Below are 21638 nucleotides of genomic sequence, written 5' to 3'. Positions count from 1 at the left end.
GTAGCATACCAGTGAGAAGGGTTTATTCTTGCCTGCTCTCTGAGGTGCTACTTTTCTACTTACAGGAACATTTTTCTACACACAAGAGCAAAAATAAAAATGTTAGCTCCCCTCACCCATTACCACCTGCAATCTGAGAAGGTGCAGTCTACTTTTCCACTTGCATGCATTGACCAGGCAAAGGGGTTCTTTGATTCCACTTTCATGGCATGAACAGCAAAAAGAATTCTACCAGAGTAGCAGGCAAAGGAAGAACTCTTGTCACAATTTTGTCTACTTTTCACATGGCTTGGAAGGAGTTAAAAAGAATCCTTTTTTTGCATCTCCAGCTGGGGAGGGGGGGTCAATGATGTAGGCGCTCTTGCAAGGTCCTTCACAATATGGGCCCTGTTAAAAATTAGTCTCTGCCTAGGCCTTTTGCAGCTGCACCTGCTGAAAAAAGCTACCCCTACCCAAAGATACAGGAAACTCTGTCTTGCTGCATCTGGTGGTATTTCACTTTCTGTTCAAACCCTTAAAGACATAGGAGTTGTCATTAGCTGGAAGAGAACCCCAAGAAAATGTACTTTTGCCACTTATAAAAGCATCATTATTCCCCGAAACTATAAGGCTGGCCTGCAGCCTTTCCCCAACCTTGTACCTTACAGATATATTGGACTACAACTCCCATGCTGGCTGGTGATGATAGGATATAGAGTTCAACCATCTAGAGGGCACAAAATTGGGGAGCCTGCAGGGAAAATTCCTTGTGGCATGAAAGCTGCTGTCCTATACATATGGGGGAAATCATTGGAATCAGCGGCACTTACTCCCAAGTAAACATGCCTAAGGTTGGCCTGCAAATGCTGGGCAGAGGCTGGCAACTCCGGTTTCAGTGTGGCAGTGAATCCGCTCCGGGTTTTAGTCAGAAGCAGTCAGAACTCTAAAGGAGCACCTTGGATAGCTCCTTTAGAATTCTGACTGGAACCTGGAGCGGATTCACCACTTCACTGGCACTGGAGTATAGCCTCTATTAATAGTAATTAATAATAGTAGTAGTAATAATAGCCTCTATTAGCAGAGGGTCAATTCCTAGACAAAGCTGTAGAAATTGCAGCCCAACGCTCTCTTGATGATAACTTCTATGACGTTTACCCAGAAAAGGCCGCTAATCACTCACATGACTCTTTGGCCCTGCTAGCTGCAGTTCCTTAAATCTTTTCTTTTTATTCCAGCTTCTTTTTCGCAATCCACCTCAAGTTCTCAAAAAAAGCCAGGCACCATGAATAAGAAAAGCTGGACACAAATAGCCATATACCTGGTGATCCAAGATACACTGTTAGGAACCCAACCTATATTTGTGGCATTAGAAGGCGCGGGTAGCTTGATCCTGTACATGTTTACTTAGAAAGGAGCCCTGTGCCATCCAAGGGGTTTTTACTCACTTGCTACTACTTTCTTTAGTTGCCTTTGCTTGGGTGCCCCTCGCCTCCCAAGGAAAAAGCCTGCATAGGGTTGCATCCTATGTAACATCATATATCCCCAGCCAGTCTCCCCTCCCCCATAACTCTCTATTAATTATTATTATTATTATTATTATTATTAATAATAATAATAATATACTGCTCCGTATCTAAAATAGATTCCGGAACCATGCACATAGGATTGAAACAAAAAAAGAAAGAAGATCAAACACAGCCAATTAAAATTGTTCAGTTTAAAACAAAGGAAGAAGATCTTTTGCAGAATATCTTTTCATCCAGGTCAGAGAATTCGAGTCCGGGGCTCAGTCACCCCCCCCCCCCCGCGCCCTCGACTAAGACACCCGGCAGCAAACTGGGGAGCAACAATGGGCAAAGAATGGCCCGAAGACGTCTCATCCACCCTCCACCACCACCTCCAGTGGAAGCAAGTCGCCAATGGAATGAATGGAATATAAATACTAGCCAATAGGCAGCCTGGGATGGGTGTATATAAAAGTGATGTGAAGGTGGGGTTAGAGTCCCATTCCTGGCAGGTCTTTCTGGGCGAGCAGCGAGGTTGTAAAGAGGCAGATCGCGTTTGCCTTGTGCGTTTGCCTTCTCCGCAACCCGCGGTAAGTCCTGGGGTGCGGAGCGGGGGGGGGCATTTTGCACCGTAGCTCTCCTTACCCCGGAATGAGGCTCCAGTTAGCCTCGTACACTTGGGTCGGGATTATCCCTATCTTTTGGGGAGGGGGGTGGGAACGAAAAATCGAGGGAGAAGGATAACTTTCTTTTTGTGTGTGTGTGCGTTTTTAAGCACTTTACGGCGGCGGGGATGCTTATTTTTACGCTAAATCCCGTTTTTCGCTTGTTTCTGCTTGCGGGAGGAAGAGGGATACGGCACAGAACATGGATGCGTCAAATATACCAGGGAGATGCTTCAATTTTATTCCTCGTTTTATTATTATTATTATTTTTGGGAATTTTTGTTTTGTTTTGCCCGTGGGTACCTTGGTTTTGTCCCGGCTTTGGGTCTCCTCCATCCAGATGACCTGGTCTTGAATTGATATTTAGCAGAGTATTTGCATACCTTTCCTCCCCAGCGCAGAAGTTCGTTATATAATGGGGTTCTTTCGTTTTCAATTCGTCCCTTCCAGCCAGGCTGATAAGAAAGGCAGTGGGGAAGGAATCAGTAGCAGGAGCACCTTTAGTGGTAGGATGGGTTAGGCTGCGAGATAGATCCATAGACAGATAGATAATTTTTGAAGGGGGGGGGCAAAGATGTGCGCAAAGATGTGGGTCTGCGCTGCTGGGCAAAAGCCGCCGTCCTGGAGCGGGAGGGCGAGGAACCAGAAGCTGTAGGAATCTGCCGTTTCCCTGGTCGCCTTCCTCTTCCTCCTCCGTCCCGACATCTCCCCCGAAGCCAGGCTTTTCCTCGCCCACCCCCGGACCCCTGGCTGGAGCGAGGCCGAAGGAGCGAGCTGCAGCCTCCGCTTCCGCGGCACCAGCCTCGGCGCGTAACGCCCCGTGCGCTCCCGCCAGCGCCCCTGCTCGCTCCAGGGCGCGGCGCCCGCCCGTCCGCCCCGCCACTCTCTCTCCACCTGCTGGGCTGCGAAAGCTCTCGGTCGCCGGTGCCACGGGAGCGACGCGGCGTAGGCAGCGGCTTCCCGCCCTCGCTCCTGCCCTTCCTCCCGGGCTGTTCGTGCCAAAGAAGCCGCCTTCCGAACCGGCTCCTCTGCTCTTGCGACAGGCAGCCGAGAGCCGGTGCCTGGGGCGCGCGAGCGAGGCGGCGCTGGAGCCGAAGGGCGGGGCGGCTCCTCCGGTTCGCGTCGCAGCCCGCTCGGCTTTGCAAGCCCGGCGGCAGCCGGAGCAGCTCGCAAGCGGAGGAAGCGGGGCGGGGGACGACCCACGACGGCTCCCCCGGCTTGCCGCGAAGAAGGCCTCGAGCAGCCTCTCCCTCCCCAGCCCTTCCCCTTTTCCCTGGCAGCAAAATGTCTGCTCGCTCGCCTTGAAGGTGACCCCCCGGGGACCAAGGGAAGGAAGGGAGGCAGGCGCTCCTTGGCCAGGCTCTGGTCGAGGAAGCCGGGCGGCTGTCGGGCTTTCTATTCCTGGCGCTGCCACTGCTGCTCGCCTTGACCTTGGGCAAGTCTCTTAGCGCGGCTTCCTGCTGGATGCGCAGGGGGCCGCCACCTGCGCCGGGAGGAGGAGCTGAGCCATGTTTGCCACGTGCCTGGCGAGAGTCCACAAGGGCAGGTGCGGCGCAGGCAAAGTCTTTGCATGGGCAGGTAGGGCGAGTGGCAAGGTGACCTTCCACCGCGGGCCCATCTTCCTTCCGGAGGCCGGCTGCTGAGTTAATAACCCCAGAGGAGGCAAGGTGACGGGGTGCTCCCCTTTCTTCTTTTTCTTCTTCTCCCTTAGCTGCCCACAGTCAGCTGCCCACCATGCCATTCTCAAACAGCCACAACCTCTTGAAGAAGAACTTTGATGCAGAGGATGAGTATCCCGACTTGAGCACCCACAACAATCACATGGCTAAAGTGCTGACCTTGGAGTTGTATGCCAAGTTGAGGGATAAACTGACTTCTAGCGGATTTTCTGTGGACGATTTGATTCAGACGGGGGTTGATAACCCAGGTAAAGGACTTTGGTGCCTTTTTTGATCCGGATCTGTTCTCTCTTCGATAACGAGGAAGTGCTGCTTTGAAAATGGCATCAGAAAGAGCTCCTTGAGGCTTCCAGAAGGCCTAGCGACTTAAAAGCCAACCACCCCCAAAAAAAAACCCTGAAGAAGGAAGCAAACCCCTTTGTCTTAGCCAGAGTGACGGCTTTATTTGTTGAGGATTGCAAACCATTTAATCCAGCAAAGACTTCCCTGAAATGCAGCTCCCCAGAGGTGTTTGACTACAACGCCCATCATCCCCAGCAATGATAGGCATTGTAGTCCAACACATCTGGAGGGGAAGGTTGGATTGATGTATGGCATGGCCAGTTGCCACAAAAGCCCCTATGTAACTGCTCTGCTAAATATTCAATTTGATGCACAATGCGAGCATCTTAAAAAAAAAAAAGCCAAAATTGAAGCGGGGTTCTAATTTCCCTTTCTAAAACTTGGATATATCTTCTGCAGCACTTCTTTGGCAAATAAAAGGGGGAGCAGATCTTGGTGATGTTTTGCTGTCTATCTTAACCCTGCAGTGTTTGTGTTTTGTCACTCTCTAGCAAGATCAAAATGGCCCCCATTAATAACCAGAAACTGCCTCCTGATGAGGAATATCCAGACCTGAGCGCCCACAACAACCACATGGCCAAGGTTCTAACCCTGGAATTGTACCAGAAACTGAGAGGGAGAGTCACTTCGAGTGGCTACACCGTGGATGATCTCATTCAGACTGGGGTTGATAATCCTGGTAAAAAGAAAAAAAGCCTTCAGATGCTTCTCTGTGAACCAGCTGAGAATAACAGTGGCTTTTGCTTCAGCTGATATTGGTGCAGTGTGTGTGTGTGTGTGTGAGAGAGAGAGAGAGAGAGAGAGAGAGAGATGTCACATTTGTGGCTACAGAAATGCAAGATGGTTAGAATAAGAAACCCAAACCAAAACGAAATGGCTGCTAGTTGAATCTAACCATAACATATGATGGAACTTCTTAATTCTTGTTGGATTTTCTCCACTTCCTAACATGGAAACCACTCCCTAATACTACTAACCACATTTGGTGAAGAACACCATTTTATTGACTTTAAAAAGGGAATTGATGAAAGATATTACCAATGTCATGTTGGCTACCTCCAGGCTAGGAGCCAATATGCCTCTGAATATCAGTTAGCTGTGGGGGAAATGGCAGGAGAAGGCGATTGCTCTTGTGTCCTGCTTTCTGGATTCCAATGAAAATGAAATATATTATACCTTTGAGTACCAGGCATTTTGGAGAAAGCTGTTGTCTTGATGCCCTGCATGTACGTTTCTCCGACAACTGGCCAGCCACTGGATGCTAGGCTAAATAGCCTTTTATTGGCACAACAAAGGTCCTGTATAGGAATCTACAGCTGATGGATCCCAATCCCCACTCATCTGTGGTCAGATGGGACAGACTTCTGACCTGGAGCCAGAATGATTGCATCACATTCTAGAGATTTCTAACTTGCAAAAAACATGTTGGTGAAATACCTTTTATTAGGTCAACAAAAAGATCGCCAAAAAGAAAAGAAAGAAAAAGTGCCAACTTTCAATATCTTCAGATTTCTTCATTGGGCAAGATGTTACAAAAAGCAGGCTTGGGAGTGGGGTGGGTGGGTGAGGATCCTGGCTTGATGGTTAAGCCGCAGTGTCTGCACTTTCAGCCTGTGTGTTCAGATTAGCAAGCTGAAGTGGGGGAGCAGGAGGTCTGCGGACATTCAAATTAGGTTCTGCAGGTCACGTGGCGGTTGCGAGGTTGGACCCACAGCTTAAGGCCGCTGGGAGCAAGAAAGGGAAACCTGATGGAACCCTCTATTTTGGAAATATAAAATCCAGCTGTTCCTCAGACATCTTTCCATCCCGGGTGACGTACACAGATCCCTTTTTACCAGTGGATGACAGAGAAGAACTGGGCAGTCTTTTATGTTAACTAAACTGGAGACAATTTTAGATCCTGTAAAAAATAAATAAAGTTTGTTGAAGCCATCAACAACTTGCCTGATGAAGAGATCTGGAGATCTTGGAAGTTTGCACATTTTGGGGATCTTTTTGTTGGCCTAAGAAAGGTATTACACCAATATGGATTTTGGTATTTTTCTTATGATCAACATGGCTACCTCCCGTCTGCACCCGTGGCCCGTCAATACTTTCATTTTCCAGTAGATGCAGTTGAGCCATTATGGTTCTAAATCCGTTCTGGGCAACTCATGTGTAACCCTGATGGAAGTTAGTCCTTGGAGAGAAGGTACAACCAGAGCAGTAGGGCCGTGGGTATGCCATGACTCTGTGAAGCACAGGTTGTAGTATCAAATTAAGAGTTTGGCTAGCTTAAAGAAATAAAGGAATAAATTAGCCCTTATCGCAATGCCTGCTGAAACCTTAGAAGCCAGAGATCCCTGAATAAGCTTCTGGAGGTGGTGTGAGGGTGGAGGTCAGGACCCTGCCTTAGCTCCTTGCGCTTGCCTGATTAAATTATGCAAAAGTATATATTGCAGAATGAATTATGCAAAAACAAAGTTTTCCCTTTCTAATTTGCATTAACGTGTACTAACTGCAAAATTTGGACGGCTTGGGTGCAGAATTTTAATGTTTGCACTGTATGCAAGCAATAGCGGCCAAGCACTTGGGTCTCTTTGCAATATGAATAAACCAATGAATTGTAACTACAGAACTTCAGTTTTTCTGATTGCATCAGTTTGAAGTAATCCATACAGAGATCTAGACCCTTCTCCTAAACCGAGAGTACATACCTTTTAATAACTCAGCCTACCAGATGGTTTCTCAAACTTGTATGCAAAGTGTAAAATCTTAATTGGATTGGCCTTTTATGTCACAGCCAGTTATGCTTTGTTTATACCTCGTAAAACGAATGGGATGCAAAATTCGGTGGTGTTCGTCTTCCTGAGGAGTTGGGAGCAGGAATGCAAGGGGCTGGAATCTTGAGGGTCGTCCCAACTCTACTGGAGCACCATCCCAACTCAGCTCTTCTGGCTTGTTAACCTCTATAGGTCACCCCTACATTATGACAGTAGGATGCGCAGCTGGAGACGAGGACACATATGTAGTGTTTAAGGACATCCTTGACAAAATTATTGAGGACCGACATGGAGGGTACAAGCCTACGGACCTGCACAAGACGGACTTGAATCCTGAAAACTTGCAGGTAGTGAAACCTCTTAAAACAAGCCAATATTTAGCAGAATAATATGTTAACTTGCCCTCTTGGTTGTGCGCGGGTCTGTGCCCACCCACCATCTCTCTTAACATGGTTTATATCCGATGTATCTGCCAGATGGTCTTTCTATTTAGCATCGTTTTTGCTTACTTAAAGACATTCAGGGCCGGGCAAAGCTGGTAATAGGCCTGGGCCAGATAGGAAATGTAGACCCCATTTCAAACTGCTCATTAAGTATTTTTAATCAGTTCTAAATACATATGAACAAGAACGATTTATATAAAAAAAGGTAGTGGCAAGCACTTTTATTCAAGATGTATATAAGACATCACTTCTTCACATCCAGAAATGCTTTACGTGCTTTTCTTTGGGCAAATTCATCATCAACAACAGAAAAATCAAGCAACTTTGCCCAGGGGGACTCAGAGTAGGCCCCCTCAAAATCGTAAGCCCATGCCAACAGGCCCCCACTGCCCCCCCTCTGCCCAGCCCTGAAGACATCCCTAGATTGACCTTAGCATGGTTGCGGTTGACTAAGATGATTAGTTCTGCTGCCGCAGGGGAATGTTGAAGTGATGCTTTTACCCACCAAATAGCCTGCCAGCTGTAGGCTGTTATGGTAGCCGCAGGTTTCTCCCCATCACTCACCCCTGGGTCTGGAACAGGATCGCCAGTAAATGCCTTCCTTTCCTCAAAATACAAGTTGGATCACTAGCCAAAGTTAGCTGTTCTATAGCCATCAGCTTTATGAGGCCCCTTCACTCTTGACACCCCATGATTCTGTATCTCCTCTGCCATAGGATAAGAAGACTGAACTTCTTAAAGGAGGCCATCCTGGACAATATGTTGTAATAGTGGTTGCTTAGACATGGGTGCAGATATAAATCTTGAGCCTTGGTAAGGCCTTGCTCTTAGGGTTCATTCCCAATGTGGAGATTGCCACTTCATGTGAATGCTCAGGAGTATTGCTCCTTTAAATGGTTCTGCTCAGATCAGGGATCTTTGGCTGCATGAACACATTTGAGAAACTGCTGTGCGCACCTCCACAAAATGGCTCCCATGGTGGATGTGGTTAGTCACATAATGGCTGCCATGAGGGGCTGGCTAGTCAAAATTGAACTAAAGAGGTGCATGGGGTAGGGAGAGAGAAAGAGCAAGGCTAGAAAGAGAAATTTATTTTTAAGGAGGCAGGGAGGGGAGAGCTGGGCACCATTGGAAGTCCCTGTGGGTCATATGGTGCCCACGAATGCCACATTGGGGACTCTGGGTTAGATATTTTCCTCTCACATGTGCACATGGCACCAGTGGAATGGTATTCATGCAATATTACACACTTCCTTCTACTGGACAGTTGCCAGTGCAATATAAGGTCCTTTTCTTCTCTCTGCACCCCCACTCCTAAAGGTGAAGCTTGTAATGAGGAACTCTCTTGAAGAATGGAATTAGGGTGACCATATGAAAAGGAGGACAGGGCTCCAGTATCTTTAATAGTTGCACGGAAAAGGGAATTTCAGCAGGTGTCATTTGTATATATGGAGAACCTGGTGAAATTCCCTCTTCATCACAACGGTTAAAGGTGCAGGAGTTATACTAGAGTGACCAGATTTAAAAGAGGGCAGGGCACCTGCAGCTTTAACTGTTGTGATGCAGAGGGAATTTCACCAGGTTCTCCACATATACAAATGACACCTGCTGAAATTCCCTTTTCTATGCAACTGTTAAAGATACAGAAGCCCTGTCCTTATTTTCATATGGTCACCTTAATGGAATATAATAAACCAGTAATGAGCATTCACATAGAATAGATAGGGCCTCAAAGAACGTATGGGAGTTACCTTGTCCAGTCTCTTAACACACACACAGAGAGCATCCTGAGGAGCCAAGACTGATGGGGCGCCATATTGCTGATGGTTGCAAAAGAAATTCTCAGCTGCCTCCATCTGCTATGGCCAGTACTCCAAGCTGCATTTGGACAGGGTTGAGGGGGGGGGGGGGGAAGGCACTTTCTCTTCTTTTCATTGAAGTCAGAGCTGCATAAATGAAGTGGCAGCGACTCCCCAGGGTGGCTAGCTGGCCTGACCTGATGGACAAAACGCACCTCAGATAGGGTGACCATATGAAAAGGAGGACAGGGCTCCTGTATCTTTAACAGTTGTATCGAAAAAGGAATTTCAGCAGGTGCTATTTGTATATATGGAGAACCTGGTGAAATTTCCTCTTTGTCACAACAGCTAAAGCTGCAGGTGCCCTGCCCTCTTTTAAATCTGGTCACTCTAGTATAGCTCCTGCAGCTTTAACTGTTGTGATGAAGAGGGAATTTCATCAGGCGCTGCATGCATACAAATGACACCTGCTGAAATGCCCTTTTCTATGCAGCTGTTAAAGATACAGGAGCCCTGTCCTTATTTTCATATGGTCACCTTAATGGAATATAATAAACCAGTAATGAGCATTCACATAGAATAGATAGGGCCTCAAAGAACGTATGGGAGTTACCTTGTCCAGTCTCTTAACACACACACAGAGAGCATCCTGAGGAGCCAAGACTGATGGGGCGCCATATTGCTGATGGCTGCAAAAGAAATTCTCAGCTGCCTCCATCTGCTATGGCCAGTACTCCAAGCTGCATTTGGACAGGGTTGAGGGGGGGGGGGGAAGGCACTTTCTCTGCTTTTCATTGAAGTCAGAGCTGCATAAATGAAGTGGCAGCGACTCCCCAGGGTGGCTAGCTGGCCTGACCTGATGGACAAAACGCACCTCAGATAGGGTGACCATATGAAAAGGAGGACAGGGCTCCTGTATCTTTAACAGTTGTATCGAAAAAGAAATTTCAGCAGGTGCTATTTGTATATATGGAGAACCTGGTGAAATTTCCTCTTTGTCACAACAGCTAAAGCTGCAGGTGCCCTGCCCTCTTTTAAATCTGGTCACTCTAGTATAGCTCCTGCAGCTTTAACTGTTGTGATGAAGAGGGAATTTCATCAGGCGCTGCATGCATACAAATGACACCTGCTGAAATGCCCTTTTCTATGCAGCTGTTAAAGATACAGGAGCCATGTCCTTTTCATATGGTCACCCTACCTCAGAACAATTTATCCTATGAGCATGAAGCAAGACATTCCCAGGAGCTGTCTCTTGGTCCTAGAGCAACTCTTGTCTTTGCTGCTCATGGCCCATCTCTAGTACGAAGATCAGCCATAACAATGCACCTTCCTGTCTCTGGGGGCATTTCATTCTTCCTTTATTATCTATAAGGCTTGGAACAAAAGTTGCTCTAAGATTCTTCCTTCCGCAGGACTTCCACAGGACCAGCACTGTTATTTAGGAGTTGGACTTTTTTAAAACACACACATCTGAAGTGAAAGTATAAAACAGCACTAAACTGCTACCAGGAATTCTTTTCTTTCTTTTTATTGTAAATGACCATAGCAGATGGAGGCAGCTGAGAACTTGTGTTCTGCTGGCTGGGAATTGTACACCCAGCATTTCATAATTAAAGGCTGTGAGGGAAGCCATTAAAGCCTCACTACAAAAGCTTAACAGGATGCCTTGTATTCATACCAAATAATGCTTGGCTGTGCTCATTAAATTGCTGAGCACTAAGTGAGCATGTAATTCTAGGCAGGACTTGATGATAGGTCTTCTGCTGTTGTGATGAAACTATTTAAGGTATTTTTTTTCCCTGTCTTGTAGGGCGGTGATGATCTGGACCCCAACTACGTCCTAAGTTCACGTGTCCGAACTGGCAGGAGTGTTCGTGGCTTCTGCCTTCCCCCTCATTGTAGCAGAGGAGAGAGACGTGCTATTGAAAAGCTTTCTGTGGAAGGTAAAGTTCAACACAGCTTGCTGCTTAGAAGTGCATGGTGCAAAGAAGCCGAACTTGGCCTCAGCGCTCAAACTAACCCGGGGCCAGCCCTACTATGAAGTAGAGTGTGGTGACTGCCTGAGGCGGAAGATGTTTTGGGTCAGGGAACAGCAGTAATATGTTGGGAGATGGGGTGGGTGGGGTGCTCTGTGCTACCTCAACCAGCCTGCTACACCCAGGTGTAGTGGAAGGTGCTCTTCCATCCCAGTGTTGAAGTAAGATTCAACTGTCAGTCTGTTTTACTTCTATACGTAAAATGGGAGAGGGTTGTCATCTTGTCCTTTATTTCAGGCAGCAGAATGTTTTGAGCCAGTCCTGCGATACCCTGATAATCAAATAGGCAATGAAGAATGTAAAACGGGTGAATCACTGGTCTTAAATCCATGACACCAATTTTATTTTAACTGAGATGCTTGTGACTGATATGGTTCTCTCATGATGTACCCAGTTGAGATCCTTCGCATGAGCTAGAAAACTGGGAATCGGTACACCTCATAGTCCAAGGCACGTGCTTTTACCTCCACTTTTCAGTGTGAAAGAGGACGTTTACCTCACAATAGAGGCAAACACAGGGCCTGCCAAGGCACACCTGGAACAGGAAGTTGGGCTGTGGGAATTTCACATGCCCGTATATCAACCTTGGCTTGGTATGAAGCAACTCGCCTCCCCCAGTTCTGGAACACGTACCTGACAGCAGAATACAAGCACTATTTATTAGGTTCCAGCAACTTCACATTGACGCATGGAGCAACTCAAAGGGCGAGCTGATGAGCAGAGTTAAGCTTGCCTTCCCCCCCTCCACCATCTCTTGACCTCTTGGAAAATGGCCAGCTAGTTGCTCTGCTGGAATAGTTTTTTTGTTTTTTTAAAACCCACAGCATTTTGTTTTGTTTTTCAACACCCTCAGATTCCCTAGCTAAGTTTAATTTTGTTGCTGTCTTGGCCTACCGAACTGTAAGTCAGAATAAGAACCTTGCTTGTAGTCGTGTTAAGATCTGTGGGTTGATTTGACTCTTAACAACAACAAACACAGACGCACGCATCCTGCAAGCCTCTCTGTCTTCTTTCTTCCAGCTTTGGCTAACCTGGAAGGAGACCTCAATGGAAAGTACTATGCCCTGAAGAACATGACAGATGACGAACAGCAGCAGCTCATTGATGACCACTTCCTGTTTGACAAGCCTGTTTCTCCTCTCCTCTTGGCCTCTGGCATGGCACGAGACTGGCCCGATGGCCGCGGTATCTGGTGAGTGACGCCCAGTAGAAATGGTGAAGTTGTTTCCATTTCCTCCAGGGAGACCTGAATGATGATTTGACGAGCAGCAGGTGTGACTTAAAACACCGCCCTAATATAGGTAGATGTTGGTCTTGATGAAGAGTAGCTTCAGTAGATGTGAGAAGCTATGAAGCTCTGGCTGAAATGCGCTTAACACTTGAAGTTATGAGTCTCAGGACATCTGCTGCCAAACAATATCCCCCTCTAAAGATTGCCATTCAACACTGATACCTGAGCTGGGAAAATGCTGTATGCACAGAAATGCTCTTTAGGCACCAGGACATCTTGGTATGGCTGCTCTAGTTCAGTAATCACCCTCAAAAGCATTGTCAAAGATAGAAGGGCTGTCTTGTAGACCCAGGGTTGTATCCCATGCTGTCTGTGCACCAGTGGGGCCCACTGCTAGCACAACGGGGAGCTAGCAGTTGTTAAATTCACCCCAAATGAGCAGAAATGCTGGTCTCCCAAACAGGGCAGACTAACAGAGATTGCAGAATGGACCTCTTTTGAAGCAGTTCCAGTTCAGAAAAGAGCGTTTCCAGGGTTCATTTTTGAAGCGCTAACTCCCCACTGATCAAGCACCGGGTCCCACTGGCACAACACCATCAGCAGGGGCTCAGGGGCCGATTGAATACTGCCCGTTATCTCCTGATCTTCTGAAATACTTCAGAGTAAGATCTTTCACTTAACCAATCTAATATGATACATAAGGTACTGGCACATTGGGAAACCCGTTTCAGTTAATCAACATATTCTAACAGGCCTTCTGTAACTAGGTGTGGGCTCAGAAGAACAGTGGTGGGAAAACTCTATTCCACTAAACTGACTTGGAATTGTTATAATAGCTCCCAGGATGGTGTTTGCCTTTATCTCAGGAAAAAAACAGGATTCAACCTAGTTGTATCTCCACAGTTCATTTGACAGCCCAATTCTTGCAGCCTATTAAATGGCAGTTGCCCAATTAACCCTGGCATTCCCCCTTCTCAAAGATCTATATCTTCTAGTAAGATTGGCAGAACCTTCCAGAGTTTTGCCTCAAAAGGAATAAAGCAAGGTTTGACATCACATGGCCCTTCACATGTTTTGGCCTACAACTCACATCATACCTCATCAGTGGTTATGTTAGCTAGAGCTGGAGGGCAAAGCATCTGGAGGGCCATGAGTTACCCTGGAATCAAGGCAATGAGAAGCAACCAAGAGCTCTAAACCACAACCAGAGTGCATTCTGGGGAGAATTGGAAAAAGCTAAATCTGGTGCTATCGAATGCCAGTTCTGTGATTAAAATTAATTCCAGCTATGCAAACTAAACCCAAGTTGCATAATTCTTCCAGTAGCCTGGATTATGATATTGACGTTCTCCTCCTGTGGTGGCCTATATGGACACAGACTGTCTTCCTTTGTGTTCTATACAGTGTCTGGTGGCTATCAGTAGTATGAGTTATGGCAGCCGTGGGCAAGAGGACTGAACTGTAAATAGCCCTGTGCTACCTCTTGGAGAATTTAGTTGGGTGTAAGGCCTCAAAAGTGGCATACAAATGGCTATTTCATTTGATCTTCACACCTATAGTATTTTTATCTGTGAAATAACTTTGAAGTTGATTAGGCAGAGAAATGGTCACTTGCCAAGGCTACCAAGTCAGGTAGCTACCAAATGCAAATGCCAGGTTCAGATCCAGCATGCTATCCACTATCCCTCCTGGCTTTGAGCACTTACAGCTAAAAATCGAAAAAGCCATTTTTGGAGCCGAAAGAGATGCACTCCATGTTTCAGAACTTTTATTAAGACACAGAAAGTGGCACATTTCACTATTATTATTATTATTATTATTATTATTATTATTATTATTAAAATGTAGGTATCTTAAGAAAACAGACTCTGTCCTGCACATTCGTAACTACCCCTAACCATTTATCTTGGAAGCTTTTAGTTTTCTGATGTAACCTTCCAATGCACTTCTGAAACCAACATCTCTAGCAAGGCAGTTAATCACATGACCCCATCAAGGACCAACAAAATGGATAGTACTGTTCATGGTAGCTGAGCATCAGGAACCTAAATGGGAAGGCCCAGCTTCAGCAGGACCCAAGAAATGAACTTCTTGACTTAAAACATTGGCTCTCCTGTGTCGCCAACAAAGCAGCAGGTCTGCTCCGGGGTCCTGCAGGACAGCTAAGCAAAGGGGCAGCTTGCAAAGTGCTTAGCTTAAAATGAAGTTGATGGAGAATGGGAAGTCGGGGTGGGGTGGGGAGGTTCTCTACATTTTCAGCCATGCCACATAATATACCCGTTAGCAATGACATCTTCTTAAGTAGTGCTGCTCTCCCAGAGCCTGAACCAATGAGGACTCAATAGTACTTGGGTTCTAGAGCACATGAGGGGCCACGGTGCAGCTGGGCACATGAGAACCTGCCTTAGAACATTGGCCCATCTTGCCCAGTATGGTTGATGCTGGCGGGCAGTGGCTCTCCAGGATCTTCCCAGCCCTACCTGGAGATGCTGTGGGTTTCACCTGGGCGCTTCAGCATGCCAAGCATGTGCTCCACCACTACCCCCTGTCCCTGCAGCTCCTTAGATACAGCTACGTAGATCTGGTCCTGTTTAGTGCTAGGGTGGGGGACCTCCTGGGAACCTTGTGCATGGTGCTTTGAGTTCAGAGAGAGAGAAAAGGGGGGCTATAAATGCAGTACTTGTAATTTTCCAGTGTGCTTGTAGCAGTGCATGGTACATACTGTATCATAAGAACATATGAAGTGCCATGCTGGATCAGACCAAGGGTCCATATAGTCCAGCACTCTGTTCACACAGTGGCCAACTAGCCATCAGCCAGGGAGCAACTAAGCAGGATATGGTGCAACAACACCCTCCCACCCATGTTCCCCAACAACTGCTGCATACAGGCTTACTGCCTCGGATACATAACCATCAGGGCTAGTAGCCATGGATAGCCTTCTCCTCCAGGAATTTACCCACCCCCATTTTATCATAACCTGTCCTTTCCATCTGCCTGTTCACTAAAACCAGTGTCCATAAAACAGCTTCAGCATAAAAATGGTTTGCATCTTAAAACCAGGAAGCTGGCATGAGAAAGGAATTGGTTTTAGTTTGGGATCAAGCAGCCCCTGGACTGACTAACTGTCCTAGGTGAGGGAATAACGACATTCCTCACATTGGTCTCTTTATAGCCATCAAAACATGCTGCAAATCAGTTTATGGCCAATTGGTGCGCTTGTGGTATGCACGATATTCCGTTCAAAGCAGAAAGCTCCAAGCTGCTTGGGGTAGTTGTGATTGCCTTCAATGGGGCCACAGTTGAGTAACCTTCAATGGGGCCACAGTTGAGTAACTTGTGTACGAGTTCAGTCGGTACTTGTGGAAGGCATTTCTAAAGCAGAAACTAATGTTTGGTGCCCACGTATAATCTAGATCAAAGTATGGGCTAGCTTTGACTAGGTCTGCGGCTTGGGTGAAAGAACTGTGGCGTGCGCTCACCCGCTTTGCTGGCTTGTCTTCCCAGGCATAATGACAACAAGACCTTCCTTGTGTGGATCAATGAGGAAGACCACCTTAGAGTTATCTCCATGCAGAAAGGTGGAAACATGAAGGAAGTCTTTGCCCGCTTCTGTACTGGGCTAACGCAGGTAAATATGACTGGTGGCGGAGGCAAATGGATGCAGTCCTCCTTAAGGGATTGAATTGGTGCAGCCTTCTCCGCAATGCTCAAGCCCAAAGTGCTGACTTAAGTGTCGGCTCTAAAATAAATAAATGTGTCAGCGTGGCTTTGAATTCCCACTCCAGGCAAGAGGTGGTGGCGCAGTGCGTTTGCAGATCCCTCCCAACGCCACTGTCCCATCTGCCAGCCCTGGAGCTTCCTCCCTCTTTGGATTTGGAGGAACAGAGATCCGGGGAGCAGCGACAGTGGCTCGTGCGCACCTTTAAGGGAGACTTTTGTCTCTGAAGTTCCTGATTGGAATCGGGATGCTAACAGCTCTGCCTGCTTCAGCAACATTCCTCTAACCCTGTTGGTTGGGCTGCAGATGCAAAACGCCCTTGCAGGCAGCTGTGCGCGGCTTCAGAAGTCGCATTCATGTCTACAGTAACCTGACATCAGGGCAGCCTAGCTGGGCTCCTTCCTACACCGTAGCAGGGCCCCGCTGATAAAGACCGCTTGCACCCTGCTCATTCAACGGCCTCTCGCTCTGGCCCAGACAATCGTGGTGGGGAGAAGGAGGGGCAGCAGATGCTCCTGTCTGCTTGCTCACTGGCTCTCTCCTGTCAATCAAGCAGGGGGTAGCAAGAATGAGGAAGACCACAATGCTGTTGAGCTGGGAGAGGCACCTGTGGAGGGTGATTTGCTCAAGGGCCCGAAGGGGCATCCACAAGGAGTTTTGAAAAGGATTCATGTGTAGAGATTCCTTCCATGCCTTTAGATCCTGTATTAAGCACACCCGCATTTGGCTGCTGCCTCTTCTAGCAGTTGCGCCACATAACAGGGTCTGTCAAGTATCAGAGGAAGCCACGCCTGCTGCACGACTTCCTGATAGGACTGGGGAGAATCAAGGTTCTGACTCCTTTTTCACTTAGGATGCAAGGGGGTTAGCTATAGCCCTCCGTTGGAGGTAAAATCAGCAGCTTTTTACCCCATCTGTTAAATTGTGAAAATCACACACCGGCCTCTTATAGCTGCCGCTCCCCCATCAAACTGCATTAAAGGGAGTAAAGAGCTTTCCAAGGTGGGAAACTGCGTTGAGTGGAAAACCTTGCCAGACATCCTGATCTCCCATAATACTAAAATCCAGTGGGGTCATCTCACAAAGCTGAAGGGCGGGAGATTCAGATAAAAGGAAGGACTTCTTCACACAGCGCATAGTTGGACTATGGCATTTGCAGCCACAGGTTGTAGTGATGGCCACCAACTTTGCGTGGTTTCAAAAGAGGGTTAGACAAATTTATGGAAGATTGCTCTGTCGATGGCTGCTTGTCATGATGGCTATATGTTATATCCGGTATCAGAGGCAGCATGCCTCAATACCAGTTGCTGGGGAACATGGGCAGGAGGGTGCTGTTGTGCTCATGTCTTACTTGTGGGCTTCCCACAGGCATCTGATTGGCCACGGTGGGGGCAGAATGCTGGACTACACAGGCCTCTGGCCTGATTCAACCTGGCTACTCTTATGATCCTGCAATGTGGGCATTAGCTGCTCCTCCACTGAACGTCTTTTGGGCAGAGATGGGGCTAAACTGCCTTTGTACAATTAATAACTGCAACGGTCTTCCATCTTGAGAAAGGAATAGGGTCTTCACAGTGGCTTGTCTTTCTGTGTAGATCGAAACACTCTTCAAATCCAAATCCTATGAATTTATGTGGAACCCCCACCTCGGCTATATCCTGACCTGCCCATCCAACTTGGGCACGGGTCTGCGTGCAGGAGTCCACGTTAAGCTGCCCAACCTTGGCAAACACGAGAAATTCGGCGAAGTCCTCAAGAGGCTGAGGCTGCAGAAACGTGGCACAGGTGAGAAATGGAAATGTGGGGTCTTCAGTTTGTTCTTTATTTTTCATTTTTAATATTGACTAGCCCCAGTCTTCAACTGGGATGCTTGGAGTTCCCGACTGAATTGTAGAAGTACAATGGGAACCATTCAAAATAAACCAATTTCAGCAGGCATTTAAAAACCCAGCATAAAAAGAAACAAAAGCAAAAGGCCTTATCTGTTCCCTAAAAGTGTTGTTCCATGATACACAAAAAAATGTTCCCTGGTCGACAGTTGGTTGGCCACTGTGTGAACACAGAGTGCTGACTAGATGGACCCTTGGTCTGATCCAGCAGGGCTCTTCTGATGTTCTTAAGATATTGGGGAGAAGTTAAAATGAACATCCGTCTTTTGTGACGAATGGTGTAATGGAACCAAGGCTCACAGGTGCCAGGATTTTTTGATTGGCAGGGATGATGACATCATCTGCCACATCATCAGGCTTCCGAGTTCCCTCCAAGCTTAGCTGCAATCCTCACCATAGCTGGTTTGTACAGTTGTTTTCCAGCAACCATCTATTCCCCAAACGTGTTTTCCCACCAACAGTATAGTGTTGTAGCTCTCTCTGTTGGAATGCAAAGTATTTTGGGATGGCTTATTCTTGAATTTGGATGGCTTTATAAGGGGATTGGAAGAGAAGGTTATCAATGGCTAATAGCCCTGATGACTATGATCTCAATCCAGTATCAGAGGCAGTAGGACTATGTACACCAGTTGCTGGGGAAATGGGTGGGAGGGTGCTGTTGCATCATGTCTTGCTTGTGGGTTTCTGGTCAACAGATGGCTGGTTGGCCACCATGTAAACAGAACGCTGGACTAGATGGACCCTTGGTCTGATCCAGCAGGGCTCTTCTTATGTTTTAATTGGGCAATTATGATGCATTAGCTTTTCAAACAACCTGCTCCTGGGGGAGATGAGAAGTGCTGGAACTGGTTTGTTGATATGATGCCTGCATTTTTGGACACTCTTCTTGGGACTATTTATTTATTATTTATTTAAAACATTTATATCCCGCCCTATCTCATTAAGATCTCAGAGCGGCGTACAGATAAAAGCATACAGTATAAAACAATAAATATGCACAGCTAAAAACAAATTAAATCATAAACCAAGTTAAAACAATATATAATTTAAAAGCAGTAAAACAATTAAAACAGTTAAAACAATGTGCCATCTTAGGGAATTTAACCATCAAAAGCTTTGTTAAAAAGCCATGTTTTTACTTGGCGTTGAAATGAAATCAGTGTTGGTGCCAGTTGGGCCTCCAAGGGAGGACATTCCACAGTCAGGGTACGACAACAGAGAAAGGCCTTTCCCTTGTCCCATCATAGCGTATATGTTGCGGTGGTGGGATGCGGGGAAGGGCTGCTCCAAGAGATCTCAGACTAGGGCTGTGGGGGCTGTCATAATGAGCGACTTCCAACACCTACCTTGCCATAGGCAGGGATCTTTTAAATGGAGAAACATTCAAGCACAAGCCTCCACCTTTCATCTGAACTAGGCTTTGGGTGGTCTTCTTTCTTTTTATTGTGAATATCAACAAAACATAACAGAAAATACATCGTGAAAAAGAAAAGAAAACCCCATACATTACATATATAGGATTGTCGTAATTTTCCATCATGTGTATTGTTCATTTAAAAAAAAAAAAAGGTGGGGGAGAGTTATACAAAGGTTTCAAGAAAAGCAGACCAGATATACCTTCTTGCTGTTGGCTCCAGATAGCGCCCAAGATAGGGAGGAGTTCTTATTCAGGCGGTGGGCAAATGTGGTATAACTACTGACTTAGGCAGTACAGCCAATATTGTCAGGCTGTTAAGCACAGAGGAATAAAGCACGTATTTGTGTCTTCCACCCCAGGAGAGTTTCTGCATGGTCTGAACAGAAATACTTTTTGACTTGGGATTCTTGGACATTTCGTCTTCAGGGAGCCCTCCCCTCACCACCTCAAATTTGGTTCATGTTTCAGTTAAGGCAGGGATGGACAAGTTGTGGTCCTCACGATGTTTTGGACTATAGCTCCCATAAATCCTCCAGCCATCCTGGTCATTGGTCAGGCTGGCTGGGGAATTGTGGGAGTTGCAGTCCCAACACATCTGGAGGGTGCAGAATTGGGGAAGTTTGGGCTATGTGATCTAGGGCTGAAGGGAGCTGTAGGCTGAAGTCTTAGGTTGCCCACCCCTGAGTTAAGGTGACACTTGAGCAAATCAGATATTTTTGTTTTGTTCCTTTTGAATGCTTCCCTTCTTCCTCCAAGGAGCTGAGGGAAGTTTACATGGTCCTGCCTCCCTAAACCTGTGAGGAGGATTATCTCAAGAGAAAATGACTTGGCCAATAACCCTTGTGGTTGAGCCAAGATTTGATCCCAGGCCTCCCTTATCCAGGCCAGCAGTCTGTCTACTTTACCACACAGCTGTCCCAGTAAGCCTGATGTGGAGGCTCCTGCCTCTCAATTTGACTCCTGCCTTCCATTTTGTTTTGTTTTTAGGTGGTGTGGACACTGCTGCAGTGGGAGGAGTATTTGACGTCTCTAATGCTGACCGCCTCGGCTTCTCTGAGGTGGAGCTGGTACAGATGGTCATTGACGGAGTGAAGCTGCTGATTGAAATGGAGAAACGCCTTGAAAAGGGCCAGAGCATTGACAACCTCATCCCAAGTCAGAAATGAAAAGCACTTTAACATCCCAGCGCCCCCTCCCCTGCCCTCACCCCATGCTTCTTCCTAACTTATTGGATGAATATAATACACACATGAAAAGGAGGCGCTCCAATCAAAAGAAAACCTGGAGTCAAAAGAGAAATTCCCACTTAGTAACACTTGTAGAAAGTCTTCCATCCATATGTGTTAGAGTTTATTTTTTTGATGGCTGAAATGTCACTGAGAAACTGAAATAAACCATTGTTTGGCCTGAGAAATGTCTTGATTGTCATCTTCCATCTCGCATATTTATTTATATATATATATATATATATATATATATATATATATATATACACACACACACACACACACACACACACACACACACGCTAATGGTCAAGAGCTCACTGAGATGCCAGTTGCTGGGGAACATGGGCAGGATGGTACTGTTCACCTGTGTGCTGCTTATGGGTTCCTGGTCAAAAGCTGGTTGGCCACTGTGTGAACGGTGCTGGATGAGATGGACTCTTGGTCTAATCCAGCATGGCATTTATGTCCTTAGGAGGTGGTGCGTGCAAGAGCTCCGTCAGTGGAGAGGGAGGTCGTGGAAACAAGATGCTGCCTTATATTGTCAACATTGACTGGCAGCAGCTCTCCAGAGGTTTGAGTAGGATTCTTTCCTAGCCCTACCTGGAGGGTTTGAACCTGGGAACTTCTGCATGCAATACAGAGCCAAGCCCCTCCTGATGGGCATGGTGATCCCTGGACTGCTGGTGTCCCCATCACCTCTGCTCCTCCAGTACACCTGTGGGAAGCTTTGCTAGTGCAAATAGCTGGTGGGGGTGTGTGCATCAGGAATCATGGAATAGTAGAGTTGGAAGGGGCCTACAAAGCCATCGAGTCCAACCCCCTGCTCATTGCAGGAACCTACCTTAAAGCATATCTGACAGATGGCTGTCCAGATGTCTCTTGGATGTCTCTAGTGTGGGAGAGCCCACGACCTCCCTAGGTAATTGGTACCATTGTCATAC

The 21638-nt window shown here is 46.8% G+C and overlaps 1 protein-coding gene across 2 annotated transcripts; it reads left to right on the top strand.

The window, feature by feature from the left end:
* The first annotated feature begins 1964 nt into the window (after nucleotides 1-1964).
* Nucleotides 1965-20882, top strand: CKB (creatine kinase B). 2 transcript variants are annotated; one of them, XM_063118099.1, is made up of 8 exons: nucleotides 1965-2074; nucleotides 4662-4849; nucleotides 7125-7279; nucleotides 10985-11117; nucleotides 12231-12402; nucleotides 15949-16072; nucleotides 17758-17947; nucleotides 20456-20882. In XM_063118099.1, the coding sequence occupies exons 2-8, from the start codon at nucleotides 4672-4674 to the stop codon at nucleotides 20632-20634; spliced, it is 1131 nt and encodes a 376-aa protein (XP_062974169.1). In that variant the 5' UTR covers nucleotides 1965-2074; nucleotides 4662-4671; the 3' UTR covers nucleotides 20635-20882. The 2 variants fall into 2 exon arrangements, with proteins under 2 accessions (XP_062974169.1, XP_062974168.1); XM_063118098.1 differs by lacking the exon at nucleotides 4662-4849 and adding an exon at nucleotides 3861-4076.
* Nucleotides 20883-21638: the final 756 nt, after the last annotated feature.

The sequence above is a fragment of the Elgaria multicarinata genome, chromosome 2 (genome assembly GCF_023053635.1).
Source record: "Elgaria multicarinata webbii isolate HBS135686 ecotype San Diego chromosome 2, rElgMul1.1.pri, whole genome shotgun sequence".
Taxonomy (NCBI): Eukaryota; Metazoa; Chordata; class Lepidosauria; order Squamata; family Anguidae; genus Elgaria; species Elgaria multicarinata.
The sequence above is the reverse complement of the archived record's forward strand: the minus strand, read 5'-3'. Positions and strand labels throughout refer to the sequence as shown.